The sequence below is a fragment of the Manis javanica genome, chromosome 13, assembly GCF_040802235.1.
Source record: "Manis javanica isolate MJ-LG chromosome 13, MJ_LKY, whole genome shotgun sequence".
NCBI classification, from domain to species: domain Eukaryota; kingdom Metazoa; phylum Chordata; class Mammalia; order Pholidota; family Manidae; genus Manis; species Manis javanica.
In genome coordinates this window covers 68,188,090-68,203,108 of record NC_133168.1, presented here as the reverse complement: position 1 = coordinate 68,203,108, position 15,019 = coordinate 68,188,090, and the positions used below count along the sequence as shown (strand labels likewise).

General features: G+C 39.6%; 1 protein-coding gene across 13 annotated transcripts in view; it reads left to right on the top strand.

Moving 5' to 3' along the window:
* The window catches only part of SYNE1 (spectrin repeat containing nuclear envelope protein 1), a 418,491-nt gene that overhangs the window by 119,244 nt on the left and 284,228 nt on the right, over window positions 1–15,019 (top strand). For all 13 annotated transcript variants that reach the window (XM_073219768.1, XM_073219776.1, XM_073219775.1 and 10 more), the window contains one exon: window positions 14,679–14,791. In XM_073219768.1, coding sequence (XP_073075869.1) covers window positions 14,679–14,791 — 113 coding nt within the window. The remainder of the gene's footprint in view (window positions 1–14,678; window positions 14,792–15,019) is intronic.

The following is a 15,019-nucleotide window of genomic DNA, read 5'->3' as shown; positions in this document are numbered from 1 at the left end:
TCGGGGCCCTTCGTGCCTCCTCTGGCCCCTTGAGAAGGACACCCTGTGCTGACGACCGAGTGTGTAGTCAGAACCATCTCTCTGCTGGAGTGTAGTAAAGGATCATAAAACCCAGAAATGGAGTGGACTGGGGGAGGAGAAGAGGGAGAGGAGTCAGAGAAGATGGATATATGTGAGACTAGTATCCAGAAAGGACTAACCAGGCTAAAGACAAAGCTGGGGAATGCACTAGAGACAACAGGAAGCAAGCAAACATCGGTTCTCATTCATTCAAAATATATTTATTAGGTGCCCATAATAAAAAAAATTTTTAATCAAGTGATAAATTTAAGTCATTGCTAAGATAACTAAAGTTCTAAGCTCCTTCAAAGCATAAAAATCAGCCCATAAATTTGGTATCACTACTCTGTGCCAGTATGTTAGGCTCACTTAGGAGCACAATAAATTTAAAACAACAATATAAGACTCACCCACACATAAGCAAGAATGGTTGAGAATATTATCTTCTGATAGCGCCTAAAAATAAGTATGACCCTTGTCATGAAAGCTTAATATGCTATCAAAATGTAGAATTCTTGATGTTCTACACACTTCATATTTTTTTAATATATCACATGACAATCATTCATTACTTAATACATAGTCAGTGTTTGAAAATTGGATTCAGGTCATTTTCAAAACATTTTTTTCAAGGAGTTCACTTTATGAATGGTTCTACCAAAGTTTTTTATTTTTTAATTTACTTTTTTTTTTTTATTGAAGGGTAGTTGACACACAGTATTACATTAGTTTCAGGTGTACAACACAGTGATTCAACATTTATATACATGATAATTCTAGCTACCAGCTATCACCATACAAAGTTGTTACAATATTTTGACTATATTCCTTATGCTATACATTACATCCAGGTTACTTATTTATTTTACAATTGGAAGTCTGTACTTTTTTGTTTGTTTGTTTGTTTGTTTTTTGAGAGGGCATCTCTCATATTTATTGATCAAATGGTTGTTAACAACAATAAAATTCTGTATAGGGGAGTCAATGCTCAATGCACAATCATTAATCCACCCCAAGCCTAATTTTCGTCAGTCTCCAATCTTCTGAAGCATAACGAACAAGTTCTTACATGGAGAACAAATTCTTAGCTAGTGAATAAGTTACATGGTGAACAGTACAGGGGCAGTCATCACAGAAACTTTAAGTTTTGATCATGCATTATAAACTATAAACAGTCAGTTCAAATATGAATATTCGTTTGATTTTTATACTTGATTTATATGTGGATACCACATTTCTGTCTTCATTATTATTATTTTAATAACATGCTGAAGTGGTAGGTAGATGCAAGATAAAGGTAGAAAACATAGTTTAGTGTTGTAAGAGAGCAAATGTAGATGATCAGGTGTGTGCCTGTAGACTAAGTGTTAATCCAAGCTAGACAAGGACAATAAAATATCCATAGATGCAGAAGATTTCTCTCAAAACAGGGGGGCTGAGGTTCTAAGCCTCACCTCTGTTGATCCCCAATTTCTCACCTGATGGCCCCCCTGTGACTGTGCCTGTCTTAGGTTGTTCCTCCCTTGAGGAATCTTACCCGTCTCTGGCTAACCAGTCATCTTCCGGGGCCATATAGGGAAATGTAAAGTTGGTAAGTGAGAGAGAAGCCTTATTGTTTGAAAAGGTTAGCTTTTTACTTCTTTGCATATTTATGCCCTGTGGCTTCTATGCCCAGCATTTGTCTTGAGGTATCTTTACCACTTGGAAGAATTATGATACTCGGTAAATTCGATATGAGGCACGAATTCTATTTAAGGGTTGTATTTAGGAAGGAACAAGAAAAGCTATAGATGTAGCAGACAGAAGAAAATATGGGAAGATTGATTATTTCTTTGACATATCTTCTTGTAGAGTAACTTCAGCATGTATAGGTTTTAAACTACTAATTAAATTGTGCACACACATTAACATAATAGGAGTACAGTTACATAAACAAAGCAGACCTATAATTACCAGCCATCTCCAGTGAAACCAAGAAAACCAGTTAGGCACCTTGGGCATTTGTGAAAGCTTATCTGTGATATGGTGGGTATTGTCTGTGATATGGTGGGTATTGTGAAACCAAGAAAACCAGTTAGGCACCTTGGGCATTTGTGAAAGCTTATCTGTGATATGGTGGGTATTGTCCAACTGAAATTGAACAGTCTGAGAGAAATCAGACAAATTAAAACAACCCATTCCTGGGGACTGTTCACATCCCATATCTTCTTTTAACAGTAGATAGTCTGTAGTTGTAAGATTTTGGAGCACTACAATTTGCACTTCTCCTAATTCTTGGTTGGGTTCCAACAGTATAGATCCAGTCAAATTTGTTGTTTTACTGTATGCACAGGCCAGCTTAGATATCTCCTTCTTCATTCCCATGGCAAGTCCAGGAACCGGTGGGATGACTGCATCTACACCTGTAGCAGCGTGTGGATCTTTGTTGGGGTTTTTGATGATCATCTTCTGGTATGAATCTTCCAAAGAGTGCTGATACTGGAAGTTCTTTTTCATATCATATCTTAGTTCATTTTCTGGGTAGCCAAATTAGGCTTTGATACTCTGTATAAACACAAACAGACCCTTTGCCTACACTTTTATATGCCCTTTATACCATTGTGTAGAACTCATTGGAGGTCACCACATAGGAACTGCTTTTTTTTTTTTTTAAGAGAAAGGAATATTATCAGAAAAATGTACCTCCATAGCCAATCATCTGACACCCTTTAAGTGGTCAAAATTAAGGATATTTAAAGCATGCATTAATCATTGATTTACAGTTAGTTTTATCCTATCAGGGAGTAATTCCCCTTTTCTTTCTTTTTTTTTTTGTTATCATTAATCTACACTTAAATGACGAATATTATGTTTACTATATATATACCCCTATACCAGGTCCCCCCTATAAACCCCTTTACAGTCACTGTCCATCAGCATAGCAAAATGTTGTAGAATCACTACTTGTCTTCTCTGTGTTGTACAGCCCTCCCCTTTCTCCCACCTCCCCCATGCATGCTAATGTTAATATCCCCTTCTTCTTCACCCCCTATCCCTCCCTACCCACCCATCCTCCCCAGTCCCTTTCCCTTTGGTACCTGTTAGTCCATTCTTGGGTTCTGTGATTCTGCTGCTGTTTTGTTCCTTCAGTGATTCTTTTGTTCTTATACTCCACAGATGAGTGAAATCATTTGGTATTTCTCTTTCTCCGCTTGGCTTATTTCACTGAGCATAATACCCTCCAGCTCCATCCATGTTGCTGCAAATGGTAGAATTTGCCCTCTTCTTATGGCTGAGTAGTATTCCATTGTGTATATGTACCACATCTTCTTTATCCATTCATCTATCGATGGACATTTAGGTTGCTTCTAATTCTTGGCTACTGTAAATAGTGCTGTGATTAACAAAGGGGTGCATCTGTCTTTCTCAAACTTGATTGCTGTGTTCTTAGGGTAAATTCCTAGGAGTGGAATTCCTGGGTCAAATGGTAAGTCTGTTATGTACCTCCATACTGCTTTCCACAATGGTTGAACTAATTTACGTTCCCACCAGCAGTGTAGGAGGGTTCCCCTTTCTCCACAGCCTTGCCAAAATTTGTTGTTGCTTGTCTTTTGGATGGCAGCCATCCTTACTGGTGTGAGGTGATACCTCATTGAAGTTTTAATTTGCATTTCTCTGATAATTAGCGATGTGGAGCATCTTTTCGTGTGTCTGTTGGCCATCTGTATTTCTTTTTTGGAGAACTGTTCAGTTCCTCTGCCCATTTTTTAATTGGGTTATTTGTTTTTTCTTTGTTGAGGCATGTGAGCTCTTTATATATTCTGGACATCAAGCCTTTAACGGATGTGTCATTTTCAAATATATTCTCCCATACTGTAGGGTTTCTTTTTGTTCTATTGATGGTGTCTTTTGCTGTACAGAAGCTTTTCAGCTTAATATAGTCCCACTTGTTCATTTTTGCTGTTGTTTTCCTTGCCCAGGGAGATATGTTCAAGAAGAGGTCACTCATGTTTATGTCTAAGAGGTTTTTGCCTATGTTTTTTTGCAAGAGTTTAATGGTTTCATGACTTACATTCAGGTCTTTGATCCATTTTGAGTTTACTTTTGTATATGGGGTTAGACAATGATACAGTTTCATTCTCCTACATGTAGCTGTCCAGTTTTGCCAGCACCATCTGTTGAAGAGACTGTCATTTTGCCATTGTATGTCCATGGCTCCTTTATCAAATATTAATTGACCATATATGTTTGGGTTAATTTGTGGAGTCTCTAATCTGTTCCACTGGTCTGTGGCTCTGTTCTTGTGCCAGTACCAAATTGTCTTGATTACTATGGCTTTGTAGTAGAGCTTGAAGTTGGGGAGTGAGATCTCCCCTACTTTATTCTTCTTCCTCAGAATTGCTTTGGCTATTTGGGGTCTTTGGTGTTTCCATATGAATTTTTGAATTATTTGTTCCAGTTCATTGAAGAATGTTGCTGGTAATTTGATAGGGATTGCATCAAATCTGTATATTGCTTTAGGCAGGATGGCCATTTTGACGATATTAATTCTTCCTAGCCATGAGCATGGGATGAGTTTCCATCTGTTAGTTTCCCCTTTAATGTCTCTCAAGAGTGACTTGTAGTTTTCAGAGTATAAGTCTTTCACTTCTTTGGTTAGGTTTATTCCTAGGTATTTTATTTTTTTTGATGCAATTGTGAATGGAGTTGTTTTCCTGATTTCTCTTTCTGTTGGTTCATTATTAGTGTATAGGAAAGCCACATATTTCTGTGTGTTAATTTTGTATCCTGCAACTTTGCTGCATTCTGATATCAGTTCTAGTGGTTTTGTGGTGGAGTCTTTAGGGGTTTTTATGTACAGTATCATGTCATGTGCAAATAGTGACAGTTTAACTTCTTCTTTACCAATCTGGATTCCTTGTATTTTTTGGTTTTGTCTGACTGCCATGGCTAGGACCTCCAGTACTATGTTAAATAACAGTGGGGAGAGTGGGCATCCCTGTCTAGTTCCTGACCTCAGAGGAAAAGCTTTCAGCTTCTCGCTGTTCAATATAATGTTGGCTGTGGGTTGATTATAAATGGCCTTTATTATGTTGAGGTACTTGCCCTCTATTCCCATTTTGCTGAGAGTTTTTATCATGAATGGATGTTGAACTTTGTCAAATGCTTTTTCAGCATCTATGGAGATGATCATATGGTTTTTGTCTTTCTTTTTGTTGATGTGGTGGATGATGTTGATGGACTTTCGAATGTTGTACCATCCTTGCATCCCTGGGATGAATCCCACTTGGTCATGGTGTACGATCCTTTTGATGTATTTTTGAATTCGGTTTGCTAATATTTTGTTGAGTATTTTTGCATCCACGTTCATCAGGGATTATTGGTCTGTAGTTTTCTTTTTTGGTGGGGTCTTTGCCTGGTTTTGGTATTAGGGTGATGTTAGCTTCATAGAATGAGTTTGGGAATATCCCCTCCTCTTCTATTTTTTGGAAAACTTTAAGGAGAATGAGTATTATGTCTTCCCTGTATGTTTGATAAAATTCCGAAGTGAATCCATCTGGCCCGGAGGTTTTGTTCTTCGGTAGTTTTTTGATTACCGCTTCAATTTCGTTGCTGGTAATTGGTCTGTTTAGATTTTCTGTTTCTTTCTAGGTCAGTCTTGGAAGGTTGTATTTTTCTAGGAAGTTTTCCATTTCTCCTAGGTTTCCGAGCTTGTTAGCATATAGGTTTTCATGCTACTCTCTAATAATTCTTTGTATTTCTGTGGGGTTCATCATGATTTTTCCTTTCTCATTTCTGATACTGTTGATTTGTGTTGACTCTCTTTTCCTCTTAATATGTCTGGCTAGTGGCTTATCTATTTTGTTTATTTTCTCAAAGAACCAGCTCTTGGTTTCATTGATTTTTGCTATTGTTTTATTCTTCTCAATTTTATTTATTTCTTCTCTGATCTTTATTATGTCCCTCCTTCTGCTGACCTTATGCCTCATTTGTTCTTCTTTTTCCAATTTCGATAATTGTGAGATTAGACCATTTATTTGGGATTGTTCTTCCTTTTTTAAATATGCCTGGATTGCTATATACTTTCCTCTTAAGACTGCTTTTGCTATGTCCCACAGTAGTGTTGTTGTTGTTTGTTTCCAAATATTGCTGGATCTCCATTTTGATTTGGTCATCAATCCATTGATTATTTAGGAGTGTGTTGTTAAGCCTCCATGTGTTTGTGAGCCTTTTTGCTTTCTTTGTACAGTTTATTTCTAGTTTTATGCCTTTGTGGTCTAAAAAGTTGCTTGGTAGGATTTCAATCTTTTTGAATTTACTGAGGCTCTTTTTGTGGCCTAGTATGTGGTCTATTCTGGAGAATGTTCCATGTGCACTTGAGAAGAATGTGTATCCTGTTGCTTTTGAATGTAGAGTTCTGTAGATGTCTATTAGGTCCATCTGTTCTAGTGTGTTGTTCAGTGCCTCTGTGTCCTTACTTATTTTCTGTCTGGTGGATCTGTCCTTTGGAGTGAGTGGTGTGTTGAAGTCTCCCAGAATTAATGCATTGCATTCTATTTCCTCCTTTAGTTCTGTTAGTATTTGTTTCAGATATGTTGGTGCTCCTGTATTGGGTGCATATATATTTATAATGGTTATATCCTCTTGTTGGACTGAGCCCTTTATCATTATGTAGTGTCCTTCTTTATCTTTTGTTACTTTCTTTATTTTGAAGTCTATTTTGTCTGATACCAGAATTGCAACACCTGCTTTCTTCTCTCTGTTGTTTACATGAAATATCTTTTTCCATCCCTTGACTTTAAGTCTGTGCATGTCTTTGGGTTTGAGGTGAGTCTCTTGTAAGCAGCATATGGATGGATCTTGCTTTTTTATCCATTCTATTACTCTGTGTCTTTTGATTGGTGCATTCAGTCCATTTACATTTAGGGTGATTATTGAAAGGTATGTACTTATTGCCATTGCAGGCTTTAAGTTTGTGGTTACCAAAGGTTCAGGGTTAGCTTCTTTACTATCTTACTGTCTAACTTAACTTGCTTGTTGAGCTATTATAAACACGGTCTGATGATTCTTTATTTCTCTCCCTTCTTATTCCTCCTCCTCCCTTCTTCATATATTGGGTGTTTTGTTCTGTGCTCTTTTTAGGAGTGCTCCCATCTAGAGAAGTCCCGGTAAGATGCCCTGTAGAGGTGGTTTGTGGGAGGCAAATTCCCTCAACTTTTGCTTGTCTGGGAATTGTTTAATCCCTCCTTCATATTTAAGTGATATTCATGCTGTATACAGTAGTCTTGGTTCGAGGCCCTTCTGTTTCATTGCATTAAGTATATCATGCCATTCTCTTCTGGCCTGTAGGGTTTCTGTTGAAAAGTCTGATGATAGCCTGATGGGTTTTCCTTTGTAGGTAACCTTTTTTTTCTGTCTGGCTGCCTTTAATACTTTGTCCTTGTCTTTGATCTTTGCCATTTTACTTATGTGTCTTGGTGTTTCCCTCCTTGGATCCCTTGTCATGGGAGTTCTGTGTACCTCTGTGGTCTGAGAGGCCATTTCTTCCCATAGTTTGGGGAAGTTTTCAGCATTTATTTCTTCAAAGACACTTTCTATCCCTTTTTCTCTCTCTTCTTCTTCTGGTACCTCTATAATGCGGATATTGTTCCTTTGCAATTGGTCACTCAGCTCTCTTAGAATTCTTTCATTCCTGGAGATCCTTTTATGTCTCTCTGCATCAGCTTCTCTGTGTTCCTGTTCTCTGTTTTCTAGTCCATTAATGGTCTCTTGCATCTCCTCCATTCTGTTTTGAAGTCCTTCCAGAGCTTGTTTTATTTCTGTATTCTCCTTCCTTAGTTCTTGCATATTTCTCTGCAAGTCCATCAGCATGGTTATGACTTTTGTTTTGAATTCTTTTTCAGGAAGACTGGTTAAATCTATCTCCCCAGCTTCCTTCTCAGGGGAAGATGTAGCAGATGCCGAAGCTGTCTGGGTTAATCTTGTCTGCATCATATTTTTTTGCCTTTTCATGTTGACAGGTGCTACTGACTGTCAGCTGGGAGGGCCAAACTTTTCACTTGCTACTGGCCTTTCTTTACTGGGACAACTCTGACCCCTAGTGGCTTGTGTTGGGTAATTGCGTGTAGACTGGGTCTTTGTGTCTTGCCGGGCCGATATGGAGGAATTTCCCTTTCTGTGGGTGTGGTCTGCCTTAGGCTGTTTCTCTGCTTTCGCAGCACCTGGAGGGGTAATGGACGGGGTCTGTTTGGCTGTTTACCTCTGTGAGGGGTCTCAGAGCTGTTGCCCAGGGGGTTATTGTGCCCGGTTTTCCCTGTAATTTCCAGCCACTGGTCTGTGACCTGTGTTTCAATCTAGCTGTTGCATCCCTGTTCCTTTTCTTTGTCACTTTTCTTTGTCACAGGGGCATCAGCTTCAGAACCCACTCAGAGGTCTTGCTGCCCTGTTTCCCTAGTTTGCAGCCCTCCACGCATGCACTGTGTCTGCACTCTGGTGCGGGTGGCTGGGGCTGGGTGTTTAGCCGTCCTGGGCTCCTCTCCCTCCCCACTCAGACCTCTCTCCTCCCACCTGGAGCTGCGGTGAGGGGCGCTCACGTCCTGCCCGGCCGGGGCTTGTATCTTACCCCTTTCACCAGGCGCTGGGCTCTCGCACGTGTGGATGTAGTCTGGCTGTTGTCCTGTGTCTTCTGGTCTCTCTTTTAGGATTAGTTGTATTTGTTGTATTTTCAAAAATATAAATGTTTTTGGGAGGAGATTCCCACTGTTCTACTCACGCCGCCGTGTTGGATTGCCCACTTTAATTTACTTTTAAAAAATTAACATATTTATTCTGAAAAGCAAGGTGTGCCCCTATTAGATTTCCTAGTTTCCAGGTACCCTAAAGCTCCCTTATCTAGAAATGTAACTAGCTAACTATAATTGAGTATTTAGCCATGTTTCAGTCTTAAGTACTTAATTTTACTAAGCACTTCTCATGCAGTATCATTTTCCTCATTTTGCAGATGAATAAACTGTAGGCAGAAAAAGGTTAAGTGACTTGCCCAAGGTCACATAGATAGTAATCCAGGTTGTTTTAACAATAAAGTGAAAATATGCCCTCAAAGCTGTTGCATACAATACAGGTAGAGTAAGTAATGTTATTAGTTTTTATTAGTAGTATTGCTTTGGCAAAGTAAGCTTCCAGTCTCACGGATTCACGAGAATAACCATCAGACTCTGTCTCCTGCTACCCATCCTTACTGCATTTATCAAGCCTACCTAGATCTTTTTACCTGTTTATTGAAGAGTTTATTTCCTGGGTGACAATACAGGTCATAATTCTTAATAACGCCAGTAACCCATAGATGATCCTTCCAGTATCCTGGACTCTCAGTTTCTTGACTTCTCTTTGAGTGACTGTCTTACACCCTACTCTAGCCCCTCACTGCACAGACCTAGTCTAGAACTGGTCATCACCAGTAACTGAAACCACCCCACAATCACTTTTCCAAGCATCTCACTGTCCAACTAAACGTGCCACAAATTCAAGTCCTTATTGCCTCTATGCCATATAATCCATTGATTTCACTGCCTCTCATCCTCATGTCCTCATAACTTCCATTTTTGCTCTGCTTGCATTCAATGCTCAATCATTTAAAGTCACCCCTCTACACACCCATATTTCCTTGTCCATGTCCCCTTTGTGCTGCTCTCCTGGATATAACACAACTCTGGTTAAAGTCCACACTCTGCCTAGTCCCTACCCACGCACATGCAGCTGCCTGTGGATAGAGAAAAACACACCCCCAGATGAGATGACTCACCCACATAGGTCCTTACTGCTGCCTGGTACTCTGAAGGCATTCCCCAACTCAGTTCCCTCTCCGTTTCTCAGACAACTATTCCATACCTTGTCTCCTCAGATCTTCCACACCTCCTCCCCCATCCTTACTCTTAGCTGATGACACTGCTTCCTATTTCTCAGAAAATAGAAGCAATCAAAAAAGAATTTCCGCAAGCTCCCACGACCACGTCAACCCACCTACATCTGTGCCTGAATACTCAATCTTCACTTCTGTGGGTAGGAAGGGACCATCTGTGCTCTGAGCTTGGGCCAACCCTTTCAGATGTGCACTAGGTCCCATACTCCCTGCTCTTCTCCAGAAAACAATTCCTGTAGTTGGTCCTTCCTTCCTTCCTTCCTCCTTCCCTCCTTTCCCCTCCCCACCCCTCCTCTCCCTTCCCTTTCCCCCTCTCCCCTCCCCTCCCCTCTCCTCTCCTCTCCGTCTCTGCTTTATTTTTCCCTGCCTTATAAAATATGCTGTTACTCCTCTCATCTTAAAAAAGTCTATTTCTTAACTCTATTACCCTTTCCAGCTACTGCCCATTTTTCCTCCTTCCTTTTACATCAAAGTTCTTTGGAGTTGTTTATGCTCTCATTTTGGTTTTAAAATCATTTCTCCCATTCTTTCTAGAACCCATTCTAATCAGGTTTTCCCCTGCCATGCTATCCATACCAGGTTCATTAGGGTTCTCTTTGTTTCTCACTCAGTGGCCATTTCTCAGTTCTCATCCTGTGTCATTCATCAGAAACATTTTACACAGTTATTCTTTCATCCTCCAAACTCTTTCTTCTAGTGCTTTCCTAGTTTTCTTTCTACTTCTCTGGCTATGCCTTAGTCTCTCTTAGTCTTTCTACAGAGATTTATTGCTCACTTTATATGTGCAAAGTGGTGTTCTAGTCCTTTGTGATACACCCATAGGCAAAAAAGACAAAAATCCCTACACTCATGTAACTTGCCTTCTAATATGAGAAACCAGATAAGAAATAACAAACATAGTAAGTAAATAGATTTTATGTTAGATTAGAAGGTAAAAGGACAGGGAATATTAGGTGGAGTTACAGTTTTAAGCAGGGTATTCAGTGAAACCTCCCTGAAAGCATGACATCAAGCAGGCAAGCACCATCCCACCTCAGAGCCTTTGTCCTTGCCATCATTCTGGAATGTTCTCTCCCTTGGCCTGAAACATTTTCCCACTTTTTCCTGTGACATCCTTCTTTGAGCCTTTCAGCCCTTACTGAAAAGGCGTATCTCAGTCAACTCTTTCTTGGCCACCCTTTGAAATTACAACTCTTTCTCCCTCTTCCCTGTTTGATTTTCCTCTTTAGTGTTTATTTTTAGCTCAACTGCCATTTCATTATATATCTTATTTGGTGCTTGCTTTCCTATACTGTAATGTCAGCTCCATAAAGGCAAGGACTATTCAGTCACTGTTGTGTCCCCAGCCCCTAAAAGATGGTTTTAGAAATATTCAGGGTTTCAGCATTTTAATTGGGTCAACAAAGCTAATGCATACTTTCTGGGAATTTTTCCATTTGTCTATTTTCAAAATTATTGGCCTAAAATGGCTCAAAATATTTTCTTACATTTTTTGGCAATGTTTTCTGTGACTGTAGTTAAGCCCCTATTTTTTCCTAATATTGTTTCTTTGAACCTTCTTACTTTGCTTAATGTACTTTTGGTACTGCTGATTTTTTCTGTCATATTCTTACCATCTGTTCCCATCCGCTTTCTTACTGGAAGAATGACAGTGTCTCCTGGTTGTTGTGTGAGAATAGCCTGGGTTAGTGATAGAGGGTAGGATCCAGGGAACAAGTTTCCATAATCCAGGTAGAATGGTTTGAGCTAGGGTGGTAATTGTAGAGATGGTGAGAAATGGTCAGATTCTGAATATATTTTGAGGACAGAGCAAAGAGAACTTCAACATTAGATATTGATTGTGAAGGAAGGGGAGCATACATGACACTCTGGTTTTTCTACTGAGCCCCGGGAAAAAGGAGTTTCCTTCAGTGGAGATGAAGCAGGTTTGGAAGGAAAAGATCAGGAGTTCGGGTTGGGGCATGGTACGTATGATACTTTTTCTGCACTGACATCACATGTGGCATAAGCAGTGGGAGGTAAAATGCAAGAGCTCAGGACACAGGTATAGTCAGGAGATAAATATTCAGAATCATTGGCCTCTAAAGAGACGTTTAAAGCTCTGAAACTAGTGAAATCAACTAAGGAAATGTAAACATAGAAGAGAAAACAATCAAGAACTAAGCCCTGAGGGAATCTAATCTTAAGAGTTCAGAGTAGAAGATGAACCAGCAAAAGAGTGAGAAAGAGCCATGACCGAGGTAGGCTGCAGTCCAGCTCCAGCGTTGCCTTAGAAGCCAGGGAGGTGGCGCATCATGCATAGGGTATTGTGGTAGAACAGCCACCACAGTTTTTTTTTAATGCAGCTCAGTTCATTTCACCCTCCTACTCTCGAGTGCATCTACTTAAACACTGAAAGTTCTTACAAAGTCCCATGAGGTCCGCAGATCTGCACCCTTTTCTTCCCCTTCCCTCCCTCCCCTGAAACTTGCTCTCCCAATTGTTCCCTTTGTTCGGTCTCAGCCACTGAGAAAGGATGTTGACAACTCCCACAGCCACACTGTGGACCATCAGTTTCCCCCTGTTGCTATCAGTTTTTACTTTATGTAGTTGAGGCTTACTAGACATGTTCAGTTCGGAATTAACAGCTTCTAATCAACAGAAAGTTTCATCCTTGAGCGGTTGATTACTGAAAGTGACCGGGTTCTGAAATCCAGTATGTCTCATGTTGTTAAACTCAACACCAGCTTTCTTTTATTCGTGTTTGAGGATTCTGGCTAAATGTAGGAGCCTCAGTTTCGTTGTTCTCACCTTGGTCGGGTTCCAGGACTCAGTTTCCTATAGCCACGGTGTAAGTATTTGCCCAGGACATTCAGCTTTTTCAGTTTGTTTTTGCCCTCAGGTCTGTGATCCAGTTTGGGATCGTGTTTTACTGAAAGTAGGACACCTAAAAGATTTACTTACTTCCTGCAAGCCCACCAGTGAACTAAGGTCACATGCTGTGCTCAGCGTCTAGTTGTGTTATAATGAGACGGCCTTTCAGAGATCTCTGTGATACCACACCAGCCAAAGTACCTCCATCATATGGTTGAAACGTTTTTGTTTGGATACCTTGTCGAGATTTTTTTCTGTTAAGCTGTTTAATTTAATAAATGAAAGCTCTAAGTCAGTTCAGTTAAATTTGATACCTTGTCAAGACATTTTCAATATCTAACTAACTGGATACTGAAAACCACAATAGAAGGCAACCTAGACATTTGGGTGTTCCCAGACAGGCCCAGACCCCCGACAACACATCAACGTGTAGACATAAAGTCACGTATGTATAACAGATCGGAGCTGGGCATGGTGCCAGTTCCAGGTTTGCCCTGCCGTCACTTGGAGGATTCTCAGCTGAGATCATAAGCCACAGAAGTGCATCTGGATGTTGTGAAGGAGGCTGAGTGTGACTACAGTACGCACAGCCAATAGCTGCCTTAGGACAGTCCTCTGTCCTCTGGGATGGCCTTTTAGCTGCACCCCTTGCTCTCCCTCTGGGCAGAAGTGACTCGGGATTATGTGTACAGTTACCTACAAAGTCAAAGCAGGTGATAATAGCACCATATGCGATAATAGCAACATATATCAGGATAGAAATAGTTTGTTCCTGGATTTTTCTACAATGTGAAAACTAATGTCCCCCAAATTAAAAGAAAATTAATTTTACTTATACAAACAAATACATATGATTTTAACATTTTAATTTGTATATAAGAGGCTTTTTTCCCCTTCTATCAAGTGTCTCTCCTTCTCTCCTAACCTCTTAGGCCGTTTTATGCTTCTGATTTCTCCAACTAATCTGATACATCTTGGTGTGAGAGCAACAAGTTAATTGTAGTGTATCATTCTGGTGGTCTACTGTGCCTTACTTCTGAGTGAATGATCAACTGTTGGGGTTTATTCTGCTATTAAGAAACAAACTAAACTCTAGAAAATATGGCATGAATCTCCTTTCACCTCTCTTTGCTTCTGTGTGAGAAATTGGCTAGGCATTGTGAAATACGTTTAAGTATTTATTACAAGTCTATCAGCTTTGTAAAACAGGAAACAAATCTAAATAAAATACAAAAATTTGCAGAAAGTATATTTTTAAACATCACATGTAATCTTCCATGGTGGTACCTATGGGACATATTCCCTGTGGGTATTTGAAATCTTTTAAGCATAAGGGTATTTCATAATCTATTGTAATATAATTTTGAGTTGCTTTACATAGCAAGCAAACATCACTTTGTGATCAACTGAATGCATTCAAAATAAAATAACAATAAAGAACTTAATGGGTTTTTTAAACCATTAAAGGGTTAAACCAGTTGTGCTTGGTTTTAAGCTTTTAAGAACCAATCTACCCAAAATCAAGGAAGGAGAAAAATACTAAGAAGTTATTTTTCATAGCAGTAACTACATTTTCCTTCGGATCATGTGCCTTTAAAATGTCTGAATGCATTTCTGTGCAAGTGTCATGTGTGTGTAAAAGGTGCCATAATTATTAGATGCAGCTCTTGCACAGGGCATTATAGACAAGCACCCAGACTCCTGTACAAGGTACAAGTCTCTGAGAGGCACCAAGCCGCATATGGATGTGGTAGTATGATCAAATTGTTGAATACATTGACTCATCAGTTCAGGCTGAAAATTATGCTTCTTAGCCTCCTGTGAACATGTTTCCTCATTTTTTATTTTTTTTTAAATTGTATCTTAGGATCTGCTTCAAAACACAGATGCCCACAAAAGAGCATTCCATGAAATCTACCGGACCAGGTCTGTTAACGGGATCCCAGTGCCACCTGATCAATTAGAGGACATGGCTGAGAGGTAAGAGAATGCCTGGCTTTAAAATGAACTGGTTTTTAAAAATACTCGGTTGATGCTTTCTCCATTTCTTTTCTTTTCAATGAATTTATTAATTTTTTTTAGAGATGCTAAAAACATTTGGTACATAAAATCTGGGCTCCCATAGAATATGCTAAGAATGCCAACATTCTAATATATTATTACTTGAAAAAAGTAAGCCTGCATGTACCCACAGCCTGGAAATCACAG